Source organism: Alligator sinensis, unplaced genomic scaffold (assembly GCF_000455745.1).
Source record: "Alligator sinensis unplaced genomic scaffold, ASM45574v1 scaffold1423_1, whole genome shotgun sequence".
NCBI classification, from domain to species: Eukaryota; Metazoa; Chordata; order Crocodylia; family Alligatoridae; genus Alligator; species Alligator sinensis.
In genome coordinates, this window is record NW_005842621.1 from 871,409 (window position 1) to 889,077 (window position 17,669).

Sequence of the window (17,669 nt, forward strand, 5' to 3'; positions counted from 1 at the left end):
CTGCCTTTTCATGCCATCTAATGATTTGGGGTTTGGTTTTGTTTTTTTTTAAGTTTCTGGTTGATCACTTTAACCGCAGTAATTTAATTTGATATTGGCTTACTCCATGGCCAAAAAGAACGCCGTTGTTGTATGTGCACACTTCATGCTGCTTTCCCATCCACCTAAAATGAGCTGTTGTTCTTGGGAAGTACAAAGAGACCTCCGTCAGCGAGGAAAGGGAGTTGAATGTCACGTTAGAGACTGTAGAAGTTGGTGAAAAGATTTACTGGGAAAAAAAAGAAAAGAAAAGAAAAATTGGCTGACACAGCAGAAAAGGTGAGGGGAAAAAAAAGTAAGCAAAAATAGAAACTGGTTTATTAGATGTTGTCAGATCCCTAGAGCTGCTGGAAAAAAGTGGATTGGGGAAAAATACAGTGACAAGACGGCAGGAACTTATTGGGGTTTTAATTACATAGGTATTGATTGGGATGGCTCTACGAAATCTAGGGAGACAGGACTGCTGTCTTAGGTAGCTCACTGATTAGTCATGGGCCCTTCTCAATGTAATCAAGAAAGCTGGGAAGTAAGAGAAAAATGCATGCAAGTTTGTTGCTGATCATTATATCAGTAATTATCATTATAATATTCCTAGTGGCTCTTGCCAACAGTGAGCCAGCTAGACTGAGTGTGCTGCACCACCATACGTAGAGGCGCTGTAGTTGGAGCATAAGGAGCGTAGTGATTTTAATGTACAAGTTGCCTGGAATTAAACAGCACAGGAATCGGGATGTTTGTGGTCCAAAGGCAAGGTCCGTGGGCTCCCTGTCTAGTACCATGGTTCGTGGCACTGACCTTGGCACCATTTTCTAAGCCTTGGTCTATGTAGTACCTCCCTGTAACAACCTTTTTGCTCTGCAGCTGGCAGATCCAGCACCGTCTGCACCCTGTGCAGAGCCTTTCAGCCCCATCCTTCAACCCTAGGTCTTCACGGCTGCAGCCCAGCATGGAGTATGACTTGCACTTGATGTCCTCTGTATGTTCTCCTGTGAGACCCTCTTGCTCCACACGACAGCGGGTGTTTCTGCCGGATCCTCAAGCACACTGGTCACAAGTGCCTCCTGTGCCTTATTCCTCCTGAGCGGTGTGGCATTGGGGGTTCAGCCATCTAGTGACTGCAGGCGCCGGCCCAGATATCCAGCGTCACATTCATCAGCAACTTTTTCAGGTCACGTGCCTCCGTGGTCTGGCTGGTCTTTTCCAGTTCCAGTGTCAGGAACAGGCTGCTCAAGAGAATTGAGCTCTTGTCCTCCGTGAAGACTGTAGCCCCTCGTCTTACAGGTGTGTTGGCCCTGCTGGACTTCCTGCGATGAGTTGCCAAGAACTACAGGTGTCACTGGAGAAATTCCTCGAGGTCCGATGGACATTCACCACCAGCCCGGACCATCTGGGTCATTCCCCATCAGTGGTGCCATCCTTGATCGGGCTAAGATGCTGCCTTAGCCCCACCAGTTAAGCATGTGGGCAAGTACAGGGTCCCGTCTTAAGGTGCAGAGTAGTTGTATTCACATCCCATCTCCTCATCTTTCTCAGTAGCAGTGGTCCGTGAGGAAGCTGGGTGTCCTGAGGTCATTCCTGAGGATACTGGACCTGTTTGGTAAGGGGGATTGCCACACGTCTGCAAGCCTTCAGCTCTTCACGGTGAATCATCAAGCCCCCGTCATGACTCCAGGCAACTTCATGGATAGGCACGGTCTTTCCTACCTGTGTTTTCAGAGTGCCTGCTGGTTACCAACACTTGTTGGTAGTCCTGGGTGCAAGAGACACAGCCGCTCAGTCCATTTGTCATCACGGTGCTGTCTCTGCGGTTCCCGTTTGTCTGAAGAGGCCTGGGAGTCAGTTGAAGATTTGCCCTTTGAGGGAAGAAGGGACCTGTCTAAATCTGATCAGGCACTCAGTTCCCTAAAAGAGTCATGGGTCACTCTCCAGTCCCTAAGGATCTGCTTCCTGGCCTCTAAACCCACATCATGTTCCCATAACTATCGCCCAGTGCTCCTGGGGTCCGTGCCTTCCTCCAAGAACTCAAGCCATGTATGCTTTGGTTTGCTCCTCCGTCTGCCCCTTCAATGTTGGTTATAACAAACACTTCCCTCCTGGGACGGGGAGCACATATCAGCCATCTGCCAGCAAAGGGCCTTCGGACCCAGGATAAGACAAAGCTCTGCATCCATGTCCTGGCGCTCAGAGCAGTTTGGGGAGCTGGGCCGTTCTCAGTGGGGGCAGATGGCAGGACAAGGAGCAATGGGCTCCAGTTGCAGCAAGAGAAGCGGAGGTTGGATATTAGGAGAAACTCTCTCACGAGGAAGAGAGTAAAGCACTGGAAGAGGTGGTGGATTCTCCATCCTTGGAGGTTTTTAAGACCTGGTGAGAAAGCCTTGGCTGGGATGATGTAGCTGGGGATGGTCCTGCTTTGAGCAAGGGGTTGGACTAGATGTGACCTCCTGAGGTCCCTTCCAGCCCTCATCATCTCTGATTCTGTGAAGGTCTGGTCTAGGATGGTCACCTTCCTCCATCAGATTCAGGGCCATCCTGTTCAGATCACATCAGACACTGACCCTCTGTTTTAGAGCAGGGTCAAGAAGGGGTCTGCTCCGCTCAATGGAAAAGCAGTTCAGCTTTGGCCTCGCCTCTCCCCACAGCACCTTCTGGGTTTCCAAAGTGCACGCACGACAGATTGCTGCCACAGCAGCAGCTTTTACACCACAAATGAGAGATGTAGGACTTGGTGCTCTGGTCCAGTTTTGCAAGTGGGGTTTACTCAAAGACGGACCTCTACATCTGAGGGTAACAAAAGATGTCCCTTCTTCGGCCTCAGTATCAGACACCAGCCTGATCTCATGCTCAGAAGTCTTCTGAGTGTTTCTACCTACCTACGTCATTCACTGTGTAACTGGTAAGATGCACGAGGATTTAGCCCAGCGAATCTGTGTGGCCAAGACTGTTAATCCTCAGCTTTGAAATCCTGCATTTAAAAAAAAAAAATCTATCCTCTTACTGTAGAAACCAAAGAAACCAAAACTGCTGTTATGTAAATGATTGGGGAAATTTGCCATCTGGGGCAAACTTGCTCCTTAAAAGTGATATCCTCTCAATACTAGGCTATTTCACATATTATTAAACATATTCAGGTATAACTATATATTACGTGTGGAGTTGATGCTGTGAAATGAATGGAAATGTTTTGAAACCAAGAAGTGAAGGTGGATTGGTGGCTCTTTCTCTCAAAATGAAATAGGCCTATTTTTCCATCTTTCTGCTGCCAGAGTGGTTTTGAAAACGCTGATGACCCTTTTTTTCTGTTGGAAGATGTTACTAAAACACAAGTGTTTTACAGAGCACTTTTGATTTTAGCAAAGTTTGTCAAGGCTGTTTCTCAGGTCAGGAAGGAGCAGTAGGTGTGGTGCGGGGAGCGTGGGCCTTTTACCTGATGCTGTCCTGAAACTTTGGGATGTTTTGAAAAATGGACTTTTTGTCTGGCAAGCTCTAGTAATCTGTAAGAACTAAAACCAACTGAGATCCTTACTGGTCCCTATTAAAAACCTTTAATATGTACTGTTCCCTTTTGTTTTTGAATGCAGGTTGTTAAAGGCCTTACCTATTTATGGAGCTTAAAGATTTTGCACAGAGGTGAGTGACGGATTTATTCTTTCTGTTTCCAAGTGACTATTGCAGTCGCTTGTTTAGTGACGCTGTTCTTTAAAGATCTCCCTAACGTGACTCCACTGACAGCATTAGGGTTATATAAACCAAGATTGCAAGTTCGATCCCGGGTTGGACTAGATGATCTCTTCAAGTCCCTTCCAGCCTTATTTCTCTGTAAGTAAAGGTCTTCTCTGTGAGCCAAGAGAAGAATGAGTGCTACTCAACAGCCTTGGTCAGACACTCTGATAACGGCCTTCAACAGCTTTCCTCTGCTTTCTATTTTTCCTTAAAACAAGCATAATACTAGAGACGTAGGATAGGAATTTAAAGGTATTTTGGATTTTTGAATGCAGCGGAGGAAGCCTAAATCCCATTGAAATTAGCAGGAATTAGCTGCCTCTTTTTCAAAAGAGGTTCCTTTGAAAATCTTCTATGCACCACTGCATCTTTAGGCACTAACATTTCTTTGTAGACCTTGGCCTATGGTCCTTTACAATAGCATAGGCAGGGTTAAATAAACTTAACTTGAAGGTTAAGTTTAATCCATTTTCAGAGTAGTGGCCTGCTCCTATTCCCAAGGTAATTTGTATTGCTCTTGCATTATCCCTGGTATCTCTTAATTTTTCACCTGTTCACTACTTTAAATAACATTCAGGGGTTCCTAGTAACTGGGCTAACATGACTAAATGGGTCCAAGTTGACTAGCTCTTTCAAAAACAGAATATTATCTATCATGGAAGAATGTGGGTATTAAAGAACAAGGAAAGGGTTAAGTAGCAAGTGTTGTGGCAAAAAAAGAAGAAACTCTTTGCATTTGTAATGTTCCCAAAGTGTCGGAAAGTAACAGCGATGGTTCCTAATGTTGCTAACAATACCGTTTAATTTAACCCATCTGCTCACTCAGTCCTCGTGCACAGTCGGAGGGTGCAGTAACAGACCTTATTTGTGATTAAAGGGAGGAGAAGGGAAAGTCTAATTGAGGGAAGAGATGAGAATATTTTGAACCTAAATTCAAAGCTGCTGCGTTGAATTTGGGGTGTAAAGTCTCTGCACCTCGCAGAACGGAGACCGGGCTTTGCTGTGTTACTGCTATAACAACAACTCGTCATAAGGAAACGCCAGCAATGTTTTCAGCTCCTGAGAACTTTTGGCTCTCGTTCGTTCGTTAGGTCTGTAATGAAGATTGGGTTTTTCAGAGCAGCCAAAGGGTGTTGAGTGCTTCATGCCCTTAGGCTCTTCCTTAGAAATGCAACGCTTGGTATGGATGCAAGTGCTTGTTCACGTTACTGGTGTTGTCCTCCCTTTGTCCTCAGCTGAGGTTGAAATATTTGCATTAGATGCAGTTTCCTAAGGATGCTTTGGTTCGGGGTAGTCAGCTTACAGATCTCACCTGTTATCCTGAATTTCCTCAGAAGCAAGGAGTTCACAGCTGGACTATCCTGAGCACAGGATGACTGCAGTGGACCTAAAAACGGCCACATGCATGTGAAAACTTTAGACCACATTACCAAAACGCAGAGCAATGCCAGTTCCTGGGCGTTTGAACCAACCCCAGCGTAGCCGATTCATGAAGTTTGCCCTGAAGGCCTCACTTCGTTCCTCTCTGATGAAATGGGACAACGCAGCAATTAGCAACAGAAGTGTTAATGGGAGAGTATCGGTGCAGGGAGCACGTTTTGAGCAGGCTGCGCAGTTCTCATGGCACGATGACCGTCAGCCCCTGCAAAGTGCAACAAGAATTTAAAGTACAATTTGTACTTTAACATGAGTGTTAGTATAGTGGATGGCTGTTGTATTGGTTGGTTTTTCAGAGCCAGCTGTGTTCACACTCAAAGCACAGGCGACGTAAATGTGACATCCATACCTCTTCTCCGCCTTGAGCTTAGAAGCAGAATCAGATCTTTTTCTGCCCGCTTCCGTAGGGCATCCTTTTACATAACTTGCATGGTCTTGATTTTACAAGTTGTATCGAGGACTGGTGATGCTTTGAGTTATTTCTACTGGGAAGCACTTTGGTGTCTTCTGGGACGTGTGAGATGGGTCTGGTCCGACAAGGAAAACAGAAACGGATCCCGCTTCTCTCGTCAGGTTCAGCCGGCCTTGATCTGTGGCTGCCTTGCAAAAAGTGAAAGCCAAGCTGCGTCGGGCGCTAATTAACATGCCTGGGTCCAGCAGTGCTCCCTCAAGGGATCTCTGTTTCAAATGAACACCCCTCTGGGTGCAGATGTGTCCGCCCTGTATCTGTATAAAGGGCTACATAATAGGCAGTACAAAGCAGGATGCCTGTTTGACAGTAGTCTCCTGTAGCAGTAGACGGATTTTAATGCAACAATAGGGAAGCGGAAGAAAATTTAAACCTGACTCCTTTGTTATCACATACAAAATGTGCCCCGGGGGAGGCTGTTGCAGGCGAAGGAGTCAAGGAATTCCTCAGCGATGATAACCAAGAGGTAGACGTGGTCCTGGTGGAAAAGATGCATAATACAGTGCAGCAAACAGGGCAGTTTCTGACGAGAGGATGGATAAAAGCAAAGGAAACAAACAATGAGCAAGTCTTTTATTCGAGATCAGACATTTCAGCAAATATTACAGCTTAACTTCAAAACATACCTTGCAACTAATGAGGTGATAGCCATGCATATTAATAAACCTAAAGCTGTAGTCATAGTCATCATCCCCACATCAAACATAAACAAAAGATTAACACCTAGACAGCTTCTTTGGAAGATGTGAGAATGTCCCAATGATAACTGCTCTCTCTTCCCCTGAGGATAAAGGATAGAAATGGAAGGGTAATGAGAAATTAACTTAGATTTAAAACAAAATTAGCAATCAAACTGGGCTCATCTTGTACAAAGTCAAAGTTTGCAGAAGAAATAAACCTAATCCATTAAGTTCAAGAAGGAAGTAGAGATCATATACATAATAACCAGTCAGTTTTTCTTGTTTTCTCTGTTAAAGCCTGCTCATCAAGGAGGAGTGCCCGTGTTAAATGTTACCTACGAGCATGCATGTGTACATGCAGCATGTGAGCGTGCACACGTGCACATGCGTGTGCACATAGCTAGTTCCTCTAGCTGTGCTCTTACATTAAATCCCAGTGTTATCTCTGTTCCACCAAGGGCAGCAAAGCATTTCAGTGTGTCAGCCCTCATTCTGAATCCTTAATAAGGGAGGTAAGATTTTTCAAAAGCACCTAAGTCCCATTTTCAAAAGCAATTTAGGCATGTAAAACCCTCAGCCCTGGATTTCGGATTGGATCCAAAAAAAAGCATGCGGCCCTCCTTTGATATCCCACCGACATCAGCGGGGGTTTAGGCACCTAACAGAAGAGGATCTTTGGGAACCTGGCCTCTCTTGTGTGTCCATGTTTGCCTGCTGTCATGCGTGGCCTCCTCGCTCATTGTCTCGTGCTTTTTTTTTTGTTGTGTGCTCGGAAGGAGATTCAGTCCGATGCAGTTTCCCTCCCACTTGATATATCAAGTTGCTTCTTGTCGCTTATGTGTAGCATCACCTTTCAGTGGAGCCGGTTTGCCGGCAGCGAAAGCTTGGTGAACCACTGCATGGATCTCCAAGTAAGATTTCAGGAAATCCTCAGCCAAGTAGAACTGCAAAAGGCTTTCTGAGATGAACTTCCATTGCTTGTATCCAGTGGTAAGACTTTTCAAGAAAGTCTAACTTCTTGACAGCCAACGTCTAACTAAATTGGGAAATAAAGCATAACTACAAATGTTCAAATCTGAACCGAGTCTTCCGAATGATATGAGAGATTGGAAACGGTATGTATGTGCGCCCCAAATGGCAAAAGCGGAGGCTCCAGAGCCCCGGACAACATGTATGAACACCATTCCCAAAAAAGATAAGGAAGTGAAAATGGATTTAACTGGTGCATACATTTGGAAACTGGAAAACACATGGAGCTAAGAAATGCTGGCTGCCAATGCCAGGCGCCCTTGCAGCAGTGCTAGGAATACGCTTGGTGATTGATTTCCATCTTCCAACAGCAACACACATTTTGGCTTGCGATTGCGAAGGAAAACAAGACAACACAAGCTGGTGGTAGGATAACATGCCCATTGCAACATTTTCTTAATTGTGCCAGCTTACAGAAATTAATTTAGCGCCATGTACACTAATGTACAAGCAAATATGCCAGGTATAAAGAGAGTCTCACATGCCATTCAAGCTTGGGGCGGCGGCGGGGGGGAGAAAAAAAATCCCCTAGCCTCCAAAGAAAGCATGCCGATGAGGTCAGTGTTGCAAGAAAATATTTTTGTTCCTCCAGCTGCTGCTTTGTTTTTATCGGCAATGTTCTTTGAGCTGTCCATAGCTAAAATTATGTTTTCCTACCGTTCATGTTCCTTGAACCTGGAGTATTGTATTTGCATATTTGTCAAAGGCAGAAGAAGTCAAGAGACTTTTTAGAAATCCATTTAATTCAAAATCATTAATCTGTTTGCCTTTGAATAAGAATAAGATGACTGAGACGTGCAGTATTCAGAATCCTGACCCTCTGACAGTTCTATTTACTGGTAAGTAAGAGCACGTATGTCCCATTTATCTGCAGGGAGATGAATCAACTGAGGCAGATATATCATAAAGAGAACTTGTTCTTCCTCCATAATGATGCTTCATACAAATCATTTGTAGTAAGCAAGCTCAAGTGATGGGAGCATAATGACCCCTTTTGGCTCTTGTTTAAATTCTTCCACTTCTAAACAGTAATATTAATCACACGCAGATGGTGCAGAACATTATTTATGCACATTTGGGTTTTTTTCCCTCAAAACAAAACAAAACAAAAAATTAACCCATTAGCTGAAGTGGTTTACAGCACAAAAAGACCAGCTTACCCATTGGGTGCTTTTCTTTTCTCGCTTTGAATACGGGGTACGCGCAATGAAATTTCTGTCTGCGACTCTTGCTTCTTTTTGCCCCGGCGAAACCTCAGGAGCAGCGGGGTTTATGGCAGCGATCTGTCTAAACACGCTATTTTTGGTGGGTTTTAAATTGTGGAGACAAAATGCTCTCTGAGCAGCTGCTTTGAGAGCGACAGACTTTAACCTCTGTGGGGCCTTATCCTTCTCCCTCTCCGGCGCATCTCTGACAGACCGCTCCAGCTTGGCCCGCAGGAGTATCAAGCAGCAATAAATTGTGGATGTTTCTATTTATCCTGCTTGGGGCCACATAACAAGGAAGAGCAAGAGAGAGTCCTCCCTGGATGAAAGTGGGCACTGACTGGGTAGAGCCTGGGCTCTGGGCCCCGGACTGGGCAGGCCAGACTAAGTGCAACACATTGCACTGGTCCGGGGGTAGCAGGCAGCTGGAAGGAGAGTGCAGTGCTGAGCCACGCACGCTCCTCTGAGCAGCCTCTGGAGCAATGCAAGATGGCTCTGCCTCTCGGGCCTCTGCAATGGGTAAAAGTTGTAAGGAAGAACGTGGTTGTGAGCACCACACTGTTAAATGTAGCATCTCCATCGTGTTGTGGGACTGCCCCTTGTGCCCAAGAGAAGCTGCAAGATTAAAGGAGCTGCCGTGCAGCCCGCTTCCACCGTGAATTCAGTAGGGCCCTATCGTTGATCCAGTCCGACCTTCTTCTATGCCTGGAAGCAGCCTTCCTGTGTGCCTGGAAGCAGCATTTCCAGGGGGGTTGCAAAGCTGTAGAAAGCTGCAGAAGATACAGAGGTGTAAGGAGGGCTGACCGGCCAGCGCGAGAACCAAACTCCAACCTAACTGCTGTTAGCGGGGAGTTTGTCACGGAGCGTGGAGGGACCAGTCCAGTTTATAAAATCTGTGCATGTCGTTGCTGTTAAACCGCTGCACGATTACAAATCTAATGGTAAGAGGCCGTGTTTCCAAGGCACTGCGTGCCGTCCGAGTTCAGGGGCACGTTGAGACCAAGGGTGGATCCAGAAGGAGAGCCGTCTCTGATCTCTGGTCCAGCAGTAAGAGTAAAGTCAGCTGCCTGCCTGGCAGTGGCAGCACCGTTTCTGTTCAGGCAGCGGGGATGGGAGTCCATTGATTTCATGGCTCATTATCATCTACCTGATTCCTTTTAAGCACCTTATTCTACAGGTATTAATGGCCTTCTCTCCTTTTTAATGGTCTCGATGTTTCGTTAGTCAACCTGTCTTTTCCGCTGCAATTCTGCTGTCTGCTAGCTGCTCCTGGGACCATAGCTCCTATTTCACAGCCCTGCAGACTGTTTTTAACTCCAGCTAAAGCTCAGGTGTGGAAATGACTGTCAGTGAAGTATTGGATGCGCTGTCAAGATGCTCAAGAAGCCTAGCTTTTGTGTTTTAACGAATCTGAAAAACAGATGCATGTTTAAGTCCAACGACTGCAAGACTAATGAAATCATCTTTTTTTCCCCCAGTGTTGTGCTGTTTCATCCCATTATATATCATATAGCAAATGAATGTGCATTCCAATGAAGTTATATTTGGCTTTTGTTTCAATCTTGAACTGAATTGTAGACCCCTAGGTCCTTCTAGTTTCCTTTTACCTGGAGCAAAGTGTGCTTTGTTACGTTTGTGATGATGTCCCACAGCGTCAAAATCCTCGGGCCATCTGCGACTGACATGATGCTGCCTTGAGACGCAGTGGTCCTTGGGGACCTTTGCAAAAATCCCATAGGTCCTGCTTTCTCCAGCGCACCTGTTTTCTTGTGCCACACATCCTCCCAGCTGCTGTCTCCTGCCCCTCCTCTGCCTGCTCTGCAGGTGCTGGGGTGGGGGGAGCGGAGAGAGGAGCCGAGGGTGCATCTCTTGCAGGTGCCTGCCTGGCCAGCTGCAATTATCCGTACGTGATGCTGCTCACTGACTGCTGAACTAAGACATCCCCACGCAGCCTTGATCCCAAGAATTGTCTCACTCTGACCTCGTTGAGCTGATTACTGAGTTTATTGGGCTGTTAATTAGCCCTTTTTAAAATCCAGGACTGTTTTTAGAGTGATTTGCAGCACTTGGCAATTCGACACGGAGCCTCCATGTTTCACGGCAGTGTTCCTTTAAATGCACGCCTGCCATAAACAGATGAATTCGTAACGCCGAGTGTCAGCATATTCTGCATATGTAATTGTACCTGCTGTTTCGTTCATTAGAATGCAGCGCAGCCATAATAACTAGGTAGATATATCGGCTGACATATTTTCAGAAAACAATTAAATATAACAAATAGGATTACTGTACAACTCATCGCTGCTACTTGGGCAGTCACAGTGGAGCCACGCTGACAGTCTAGTTGACCTGGAAATGGTCACCCACCAGCAGTGAGATGTGCGTCGTTAAATGAGTCGCTGCAACCAAACCTCAGTGTCTTCCCAATATTTGTATTAGAAGAATCTCATGCAATAAAACCGTAGTGCTAAGATGCTGGGTGAAAGGGCACGAAGGGTCTCCTGACCACTTGGATGGTTCGCAATCAGAATTTGGTCTCCGACTGAGGGTTTAATATCGTTAATGCTGTGTTCACATGCTTGGCGCACAACTGAAATGGTAAACAAGCTATTAAATATCCCCCTTTTTTAAAACAAAAAACTGGCTTTTTTTTTTTTTTTTTTACCCCAAACATAAGTAAGCATTTAATCAGCTTGTTAATTGAAGTTATACGTTTTACGTTACAGAGACAAATTAAGCAAGCTACTCCGATACCCAGAAAACATCTGCTAAGCCAAGACAAACTTAATGATAAACAAAATTAGGTTCCCTTGTAACTGGTTTTCAGCCATCTGCACCCAACTACTGCTCACTTTTAAAGAAGGAACAGAGACACTTGAAATTCATAATGCTATGAGAGGGCTGTCATTAGACCCATGCACTGTTCTCTCATCTCTGCAAGTTGGGGTCAGAACTGCATTAAGTCACGTCTCGCGCGTGCCGGCTAGAGGGAAGGACGTGCTGCATTTAACCAGGTCGGAGGAGCATTCGGGAGTCTGTCCGCAGATGGTGCAAGGTCATCTTGCCTACTTCTGTCGCATGTCAGGGGCTCAACATTGTGGTCTCTGTAGGGAAGGGATCTTGTTGTGTTAACATTTGATGTACTTGCAGCCGCTGATGTTGGTAGGGCCATGGCAGTTAGCTTCCACGAGACTTGGGGTTTGCACTGGAGAAGCCCTGTCTTGAGATAAGAGCCTGAAAGATGGAGCCCCATTCACTTGGGTAGGGCTCTGTGCCGCTTTGCATAGGTTCAGCCTTGTGAAGACCTAGAGGTGGCATCAGGGCTAGATTATGCATGTGTGAGCACGCACGCACATACCCCGATTCATGGGTGGAGGGGGATGTGTTGTGTAGTGTTCTGCACAAATCATTTTCCTGGCTTGGAATAAAGCATTTGGAGAGGGACTGTTACAAGACCGGTACGGATGCGGCAGCAGGGTTAGAATTGAATACATATTAAAGCGTCGCAATCCAAACGGTAGGGCTGTCGTGCAATGGATGTCGCACGTCAGAGATTGAATTTGGAATATCTTCCGTGAAAAGCCAGTCACGCTGATATATATCTGTATCCTCGTATAAAAGCTGCATGTAGAGAAGAACGTATTTCAAGGTCCTCTTTTGTCCCCTTAACAGACGTGAAGCCTTCCAACATGCTGGTCAATACGCGAGGACAGGTGAAGCTGTGCGACTTTGGGGTTAGCACACAGGTATCCCCTCCCATCTCTCCTGGAGTAGACCTCGCCTGGCTGCAAGACAAACAGACCCACAGCACGCTCTCCTCTGCTGGGAGAGGGTTATTCATTTTTAATCTCTGAGCGACTTTTCTTCATCAGAATATGATTGTTCATTGTTTAATGACAGTAAAAACTGCTGATATTGTAATTACTACTTACGAATAGCAAACTTCATTGATATGCAGCTTCGATATGAAAGCGTTTTGGCCAGACAAAAGGGAGGGCAGAGTGGGAGATGTGTCTGGGGAGCCCAACTGGCCCACAATAAAAATTAATATTGGAAGTAACAATAGTGGTGGGCCTTGACAATGTGCAGCACAAATTTTAATTAATTTCCATTTTGGGCCTCCCTGGAGAACCTCTCTGATAGTGACCCATGAGCTTGCTGTGATGTTGATTTGAATTGCAGCCACCTTTACTCTCAGCCAAACATGAGGACCAAAGAGAAGGTCAGCGTTGTATTATAAGTTGTCAAAGTCTGTTGTCCCTCCAGCGTATTTAGTGCTCATTGCATTTCCGTAATGAATGTGGCTTTATTCACATCTTGAGCCAGCTGACTGAGAAATGAGTGTGCTGAATCCTACTTCAAATTGACTTTTTATATCAGACTAGTTTGGGGTACTAAAGCTATAAGTATCCTGTTTCAAAGAATTGTTTAAGGTTATCTGCCATAAACTGTAATGCAGTGCTTGTTTAAATTGGAGCTCTCATTCAAAAGAAAAAGAGAGATTTAATCATTTTTAATGCCTTTGCAGATAAATTTGTTCCCTTTTACATAATTTTTAGTTGATTTATAGGAATGATGATTGTAGGTTAAATGAGGAATAATTGCCCATTTTATTTCCACATTATCTTTATATTGTTCTAACAGACTGTTTTGTCTGATAGCTGGTGAATTCTATAGCCAAGACGTATGTTGGAACAAATGCTTATATGGCGGTAAGTGCATTTATGCAGAAATAACATTTAAACAGAAATATATGTATAGTGCCTTGGTCTATATAATGTAAGACATGTTCTGAATCTGGTTCTCCAACTTCCTCCCAGCGTAGGCTGCATCTTAATAGTCCGTGTCCAATGGAAACTGCTCCTTTTTGTTATCCCCTAGACCACTTCCCCTCCTGCTAGTGATCACATCGCATTGCTGGGACTGGAAGAGCCAATGCTGATATGGAAAGTGTTTCTTTAATGTATTTTTAGCCGCCTTTCATGCACTGTAACTGGGATGAAAGGAGAGATCCAGCGCGATATAAAAAGCTAGCTCTCCACAAATAACCAGCAGGTGCTTGACAGATCCCCGATGGTCTGTTATTGCCCACACTTTGGGAAAAGCTGTTCCAAGGTCGCAGGTTAGCAAGCTATTTCAGCCTGCGCTTTCAGACCTGTTGATTTCTTTGGGATCGAGGCTCGCGTTTGAGAGCGCTGCTGGCCGAGAGCGCCGGCTCTCAGATCTTTTCATGGCTCTCTTTGAAAAGCTTTGCAAAATGAGTTAGGGTGAAAGAGCAAGGAGTTACCCACCTTTTTACTGTGCATGAAATCGCTGGGCAAATAGAGTCCTCCAGCATTCGACTGTTCACTTGCATGTCAGCACGCACCGCTTTCACTCAGTCTGGTAAATCGGTGCCTCTAGTGTGTTATGTAGAAATGTTAGCCCGCAGAATTGGTTGTGAAGACTACCTATACGCCTCCCCATAGATGCGATGGATAAAAACATTTCCACTCTCGCTAAATGAGATGAACTAGCTTCTAAAATTGTATCCCTGCTCTCGTCAGATGTGGCCTGAGATCTTTTCGCTCCCTCTTCCCGTGCCCGGCAAATGCCGTGTGTCCCAGTGAGATCGATCAAATAGATCCAATAAAAAGGTAGCGATTTCAATAATGATGAGAGAAAACTGCAAACCTACCACCCATTTGCCTCCCGTGCAGGTTCATCTTGACTTATTTTTATTTAACGTTTTCTGAAGGCTCGAAAACTTGCGTTCTGCAGCTGAGACTAAAAAACCGCGCGCCGTTCTTATTTTGCTGCTTAAAACCAATTTTGGCAATAATGGCCTGGGTAGATGAAATTAAAGAGGAAAACAGGCCCCAAATTTGCTAAAAGGCAAATAATAGCACAAAATGGCTGGCCTGTGTACTTTCAAACCCTTGAAGAGGCTTTGGGATCTATATATATTTACTTCTTTGTTAACAGATAACAAGCAAGGGAGTTCATTTATTTGCTAAGTGTTTCCTAGCCAAGGTATACACATCACTTAGCCTCTGAAACAACCATGTCACCATCCTAACAAAGCTTAAACTGCCCTGTGTGATCAGAATATTAGGTGAGCAGAAAAATGTTAAGTCAGTCAAATTTATTGCTTGTGATAAGCAAACCCGATTGCCGAGCTTCATTCTCCAAAAGTGCTGGACTACTGTGATTAAAAAACACCCTGACCCTCCAAATGAATCAACTTCTCTAACTCCGCTCTCATTCTTCGAGTGGCTTTAAATAGCTCTAATAATTAAATTGTATTATTCTTTTAATGTACAAATCCAGATTACAGTTCTCCTTCCCAGGTGTACATTAAGGAAATTACTTTTTTTTCCTTATTGTTTATGGATGAATGTGATGCGTCCATCTGTTAATTGAAAAAGAGAGGATTAAAACTATATTTCTGGTATTCAGATTGATTTGCTTCTTGACTGACTTGTTTCTGGTCATCAAGTGAATTGTTCAGTCTCCAAAAGATAACATCGAACCGTGGGCATTTCGGACCAGTGCGCAGGAACGCGAGCTTTGGCACCGTATTAAAATATTCCCGCAAAGCAAAGCAGTTTGACATGCCACTTAAAAAAGGTGAAAGCGGATGAGCAGATCTATTCTGTGCACCTGTTTCAGGGGTGGGAGGGCCACTGTTTTGTTCCTCATTGAATTTGCAGCTCTATGTGGACAATCGAAATTGTGGTCCTTCCTCCAAGGAATTTACAGCCCTTTTCACGAGACTTCATAGACACAAACAACATACTGGAATTTAATGGCTAAATTTTAAAAACAGATGTTTTTAGATAAGTATAGATACATAACATTAATTTTCTATATAACATACGCATGGATGCTTTGGAAGAAGCATTTTTAATTGACGGATCTTTGTCATCGCTTTGAAACCTATTCTGTATAAAACAATACTTTTATTAGTGCAGCAGGTAGCATCACCCTGTGAATGTGGATATTTGGGCTGCCCTTGTGCTGGCAAAGCTCAGTGATACCTAGAGAGATCCAGCAGCTGCTTTAATCCTGTGCTGCCTCGCTTTTGAAGTTAATGCCGCCAGACTCAATATTATTTTCACGTTTTTGACAATGAATGCATTTTTAAGGCTGGAGGATTGAGACAGTAATTTTCACTTTTGCTCTAATGCTAATTAATCCTGTATTGCTGTACAATCCTTTGTGTTGCTGTACAGCGGGTGACTATAGAGTTTTAAATGAAAATATCCAGACTCCTTTTTAACCCTTCAGTAAGAATAGGCCCAGATTAGGAAAAGAAAATCAGGCATGGCTAACAAGTTCACTAGCCTCAACCCTGGTCCTTAGTTTTGATGCAAGAAAGCAGTTTTTTCCTTTGATTAAACTTTGCAAAGTCTACCCCAGGCTTCCCACGAAGGTGCTCCTGTCTTGGTGCAGAGAAGCTACAAAAGTCACAGTACAGCAGGAAGAAAGAGGCCTGAAATACGTTCGTGAGGCTCCTGGAGTCTGGCTCTGAACCTCTCTCCCTTTTTCTTGAGGGCTGAAGGAGTGCCCTCTTGTGTTGCTGAGTTACTAGTCTAGCTCTTCAAATAGCCCTAACAAATAATGCTTCCGAGAGCATCGTTAAATTTCTTTTATTAAATATGCCCACAAACTAAAAACGTTCTCGTTTGATTTAGAGTTTGCTCTCGGTCACCGAGCAGATTTTTCTTATTGGCTGCCTTTCCCCCCGTTGTAATATCGGTTAGGTCTGCAGAAAGCACTTTGATTGAAGCGTCCAGCTGCACAGCGTCCGGCACGGGGCATCCTGGGGGAGGCAGCCCCCGTGTCCAAGGGAGGAAGTGACACACAAACACTCAAGGTGTCAAGTGTTATCAGGAATCTTTTATTTTTTACCCTTCCTTTGTTCATCAGTCAGTTTGAGTTCATACGATGAGCTAAAGCCAAGTGAGGCCTGGTTCCTGGTACCCACGGCGAGGTTTCTTTTCACTGCATGAATGCATCCCAAAATCAAGAAACTCAGTTTGACTATCTATAGTGGAAGGGCCATTTTTACAGCTGACCAGGGCAGGGGGAGTATATTTAATTAAAAGTTATCTAATAAATTATTAGTTATAATTGCTCTATGCAGTTTTTTTCAGTGAGAGTTTTCTAAACATCATTTAGTTTAATTTCCCAATCACTCAGAAATTTTAAACCGTTTCAGTATGGAGGTGGGGGGGGAGAAGGGGAGGGAATGGCAAATCAATAAGAGTAGAAGTTTTTCCAGCAAAAAGCACCAAAAAAAAAATCATGGTTTTTCATTGAAAATTGAAAACCTACAATCAAAATATATATTCTGTAGGGAAAAATAATTCATGTTAATAACAATATTAATTAGAATTTTGTTTTTTATTAAAAATGCTGTAATAGCTCACAAGCCATCTAATTTCCAACACCCTGTAGGTAGAGGGCTCTTGTATACATTTCCTGCTTTATGTTTTTGCTGTATGCTTTTAACACTTTTTAATTTTCAGTTTATTTTCTAAACTTTTTATTTAAATAGAGGAATTAACACGAGTAGTTTTATGCAGTGAGATTTCATTTAAATGGGCCACAAACTGCCATTTTAGTCCATGGATTTCGAAATAGAAATTACTATATTCAAACCATGATTATTATAACAGGAATGTAAGTCATTTGAAGCTGGTCAGATTTGAACAGTATATCAGCTGTGACTACTAAGTAAAGAATAACAAATAGTTTATGGTAGAAACGATTTGGGATAGTAGTTTAACCCGGTAAATTCTTCTAGCGTAGGTGCAGCTTCCGTTGGCAAAAAATGGGCTTTTTTCCAGTGTAGCTTCAAGTAGTTCCTTGAATAAAATAACCTATCCCAGCCATGTGCTTTTTTGCCTGTATAGCTACTTCTATGCTGGGGCTTCTGCTAGGGTAAAAATGGTAGAAATCACCTCTCTATCCAGTGCTGTTATAAGGGCAAAAGTTTCTAGTGGGATACCATAGGATAACTATATTGGTGAATGCTGTCTTCAAGGACATAGCATGAATATCCACCTGGAAATCTGTAGCTCAGTGTAAAATAACCTTACTCCA

At 44.1% G+C, this 17,669-nt stretch overlaps 1 protein-coding gene across 2 annotated transcripts in view; it reads left to right on the forward strand.

Moving 5' to 3' along the window:
• The window catches only part of MAP2K5 (mitogen-activated protein kinase kinase 5), a 182,766-nt gene that overhangs the window by 83,301 nt on the left and 81,796 nt on the right, over nt 1–17,669 (forward strand). For both annotated transcript variants that reach the window (XM_006033317.2, XM_025215098.1), the window contains exons 13-15: nt 3,618–3,666; nt 12,252–12,325; nt 13,241–13,291. In XM_006033317.2, the coding sequence (XP_006033379.1) occupies nt 3,618–3,666; nt 12,252–12,325; nt 13,241–13,291 (174 nt within the window). The remainder of the gene's footprint in view (nt 1–3,617; nt 3,667–12,251; nt 12,326–13,240; nt 13,292–17,669) is intronic.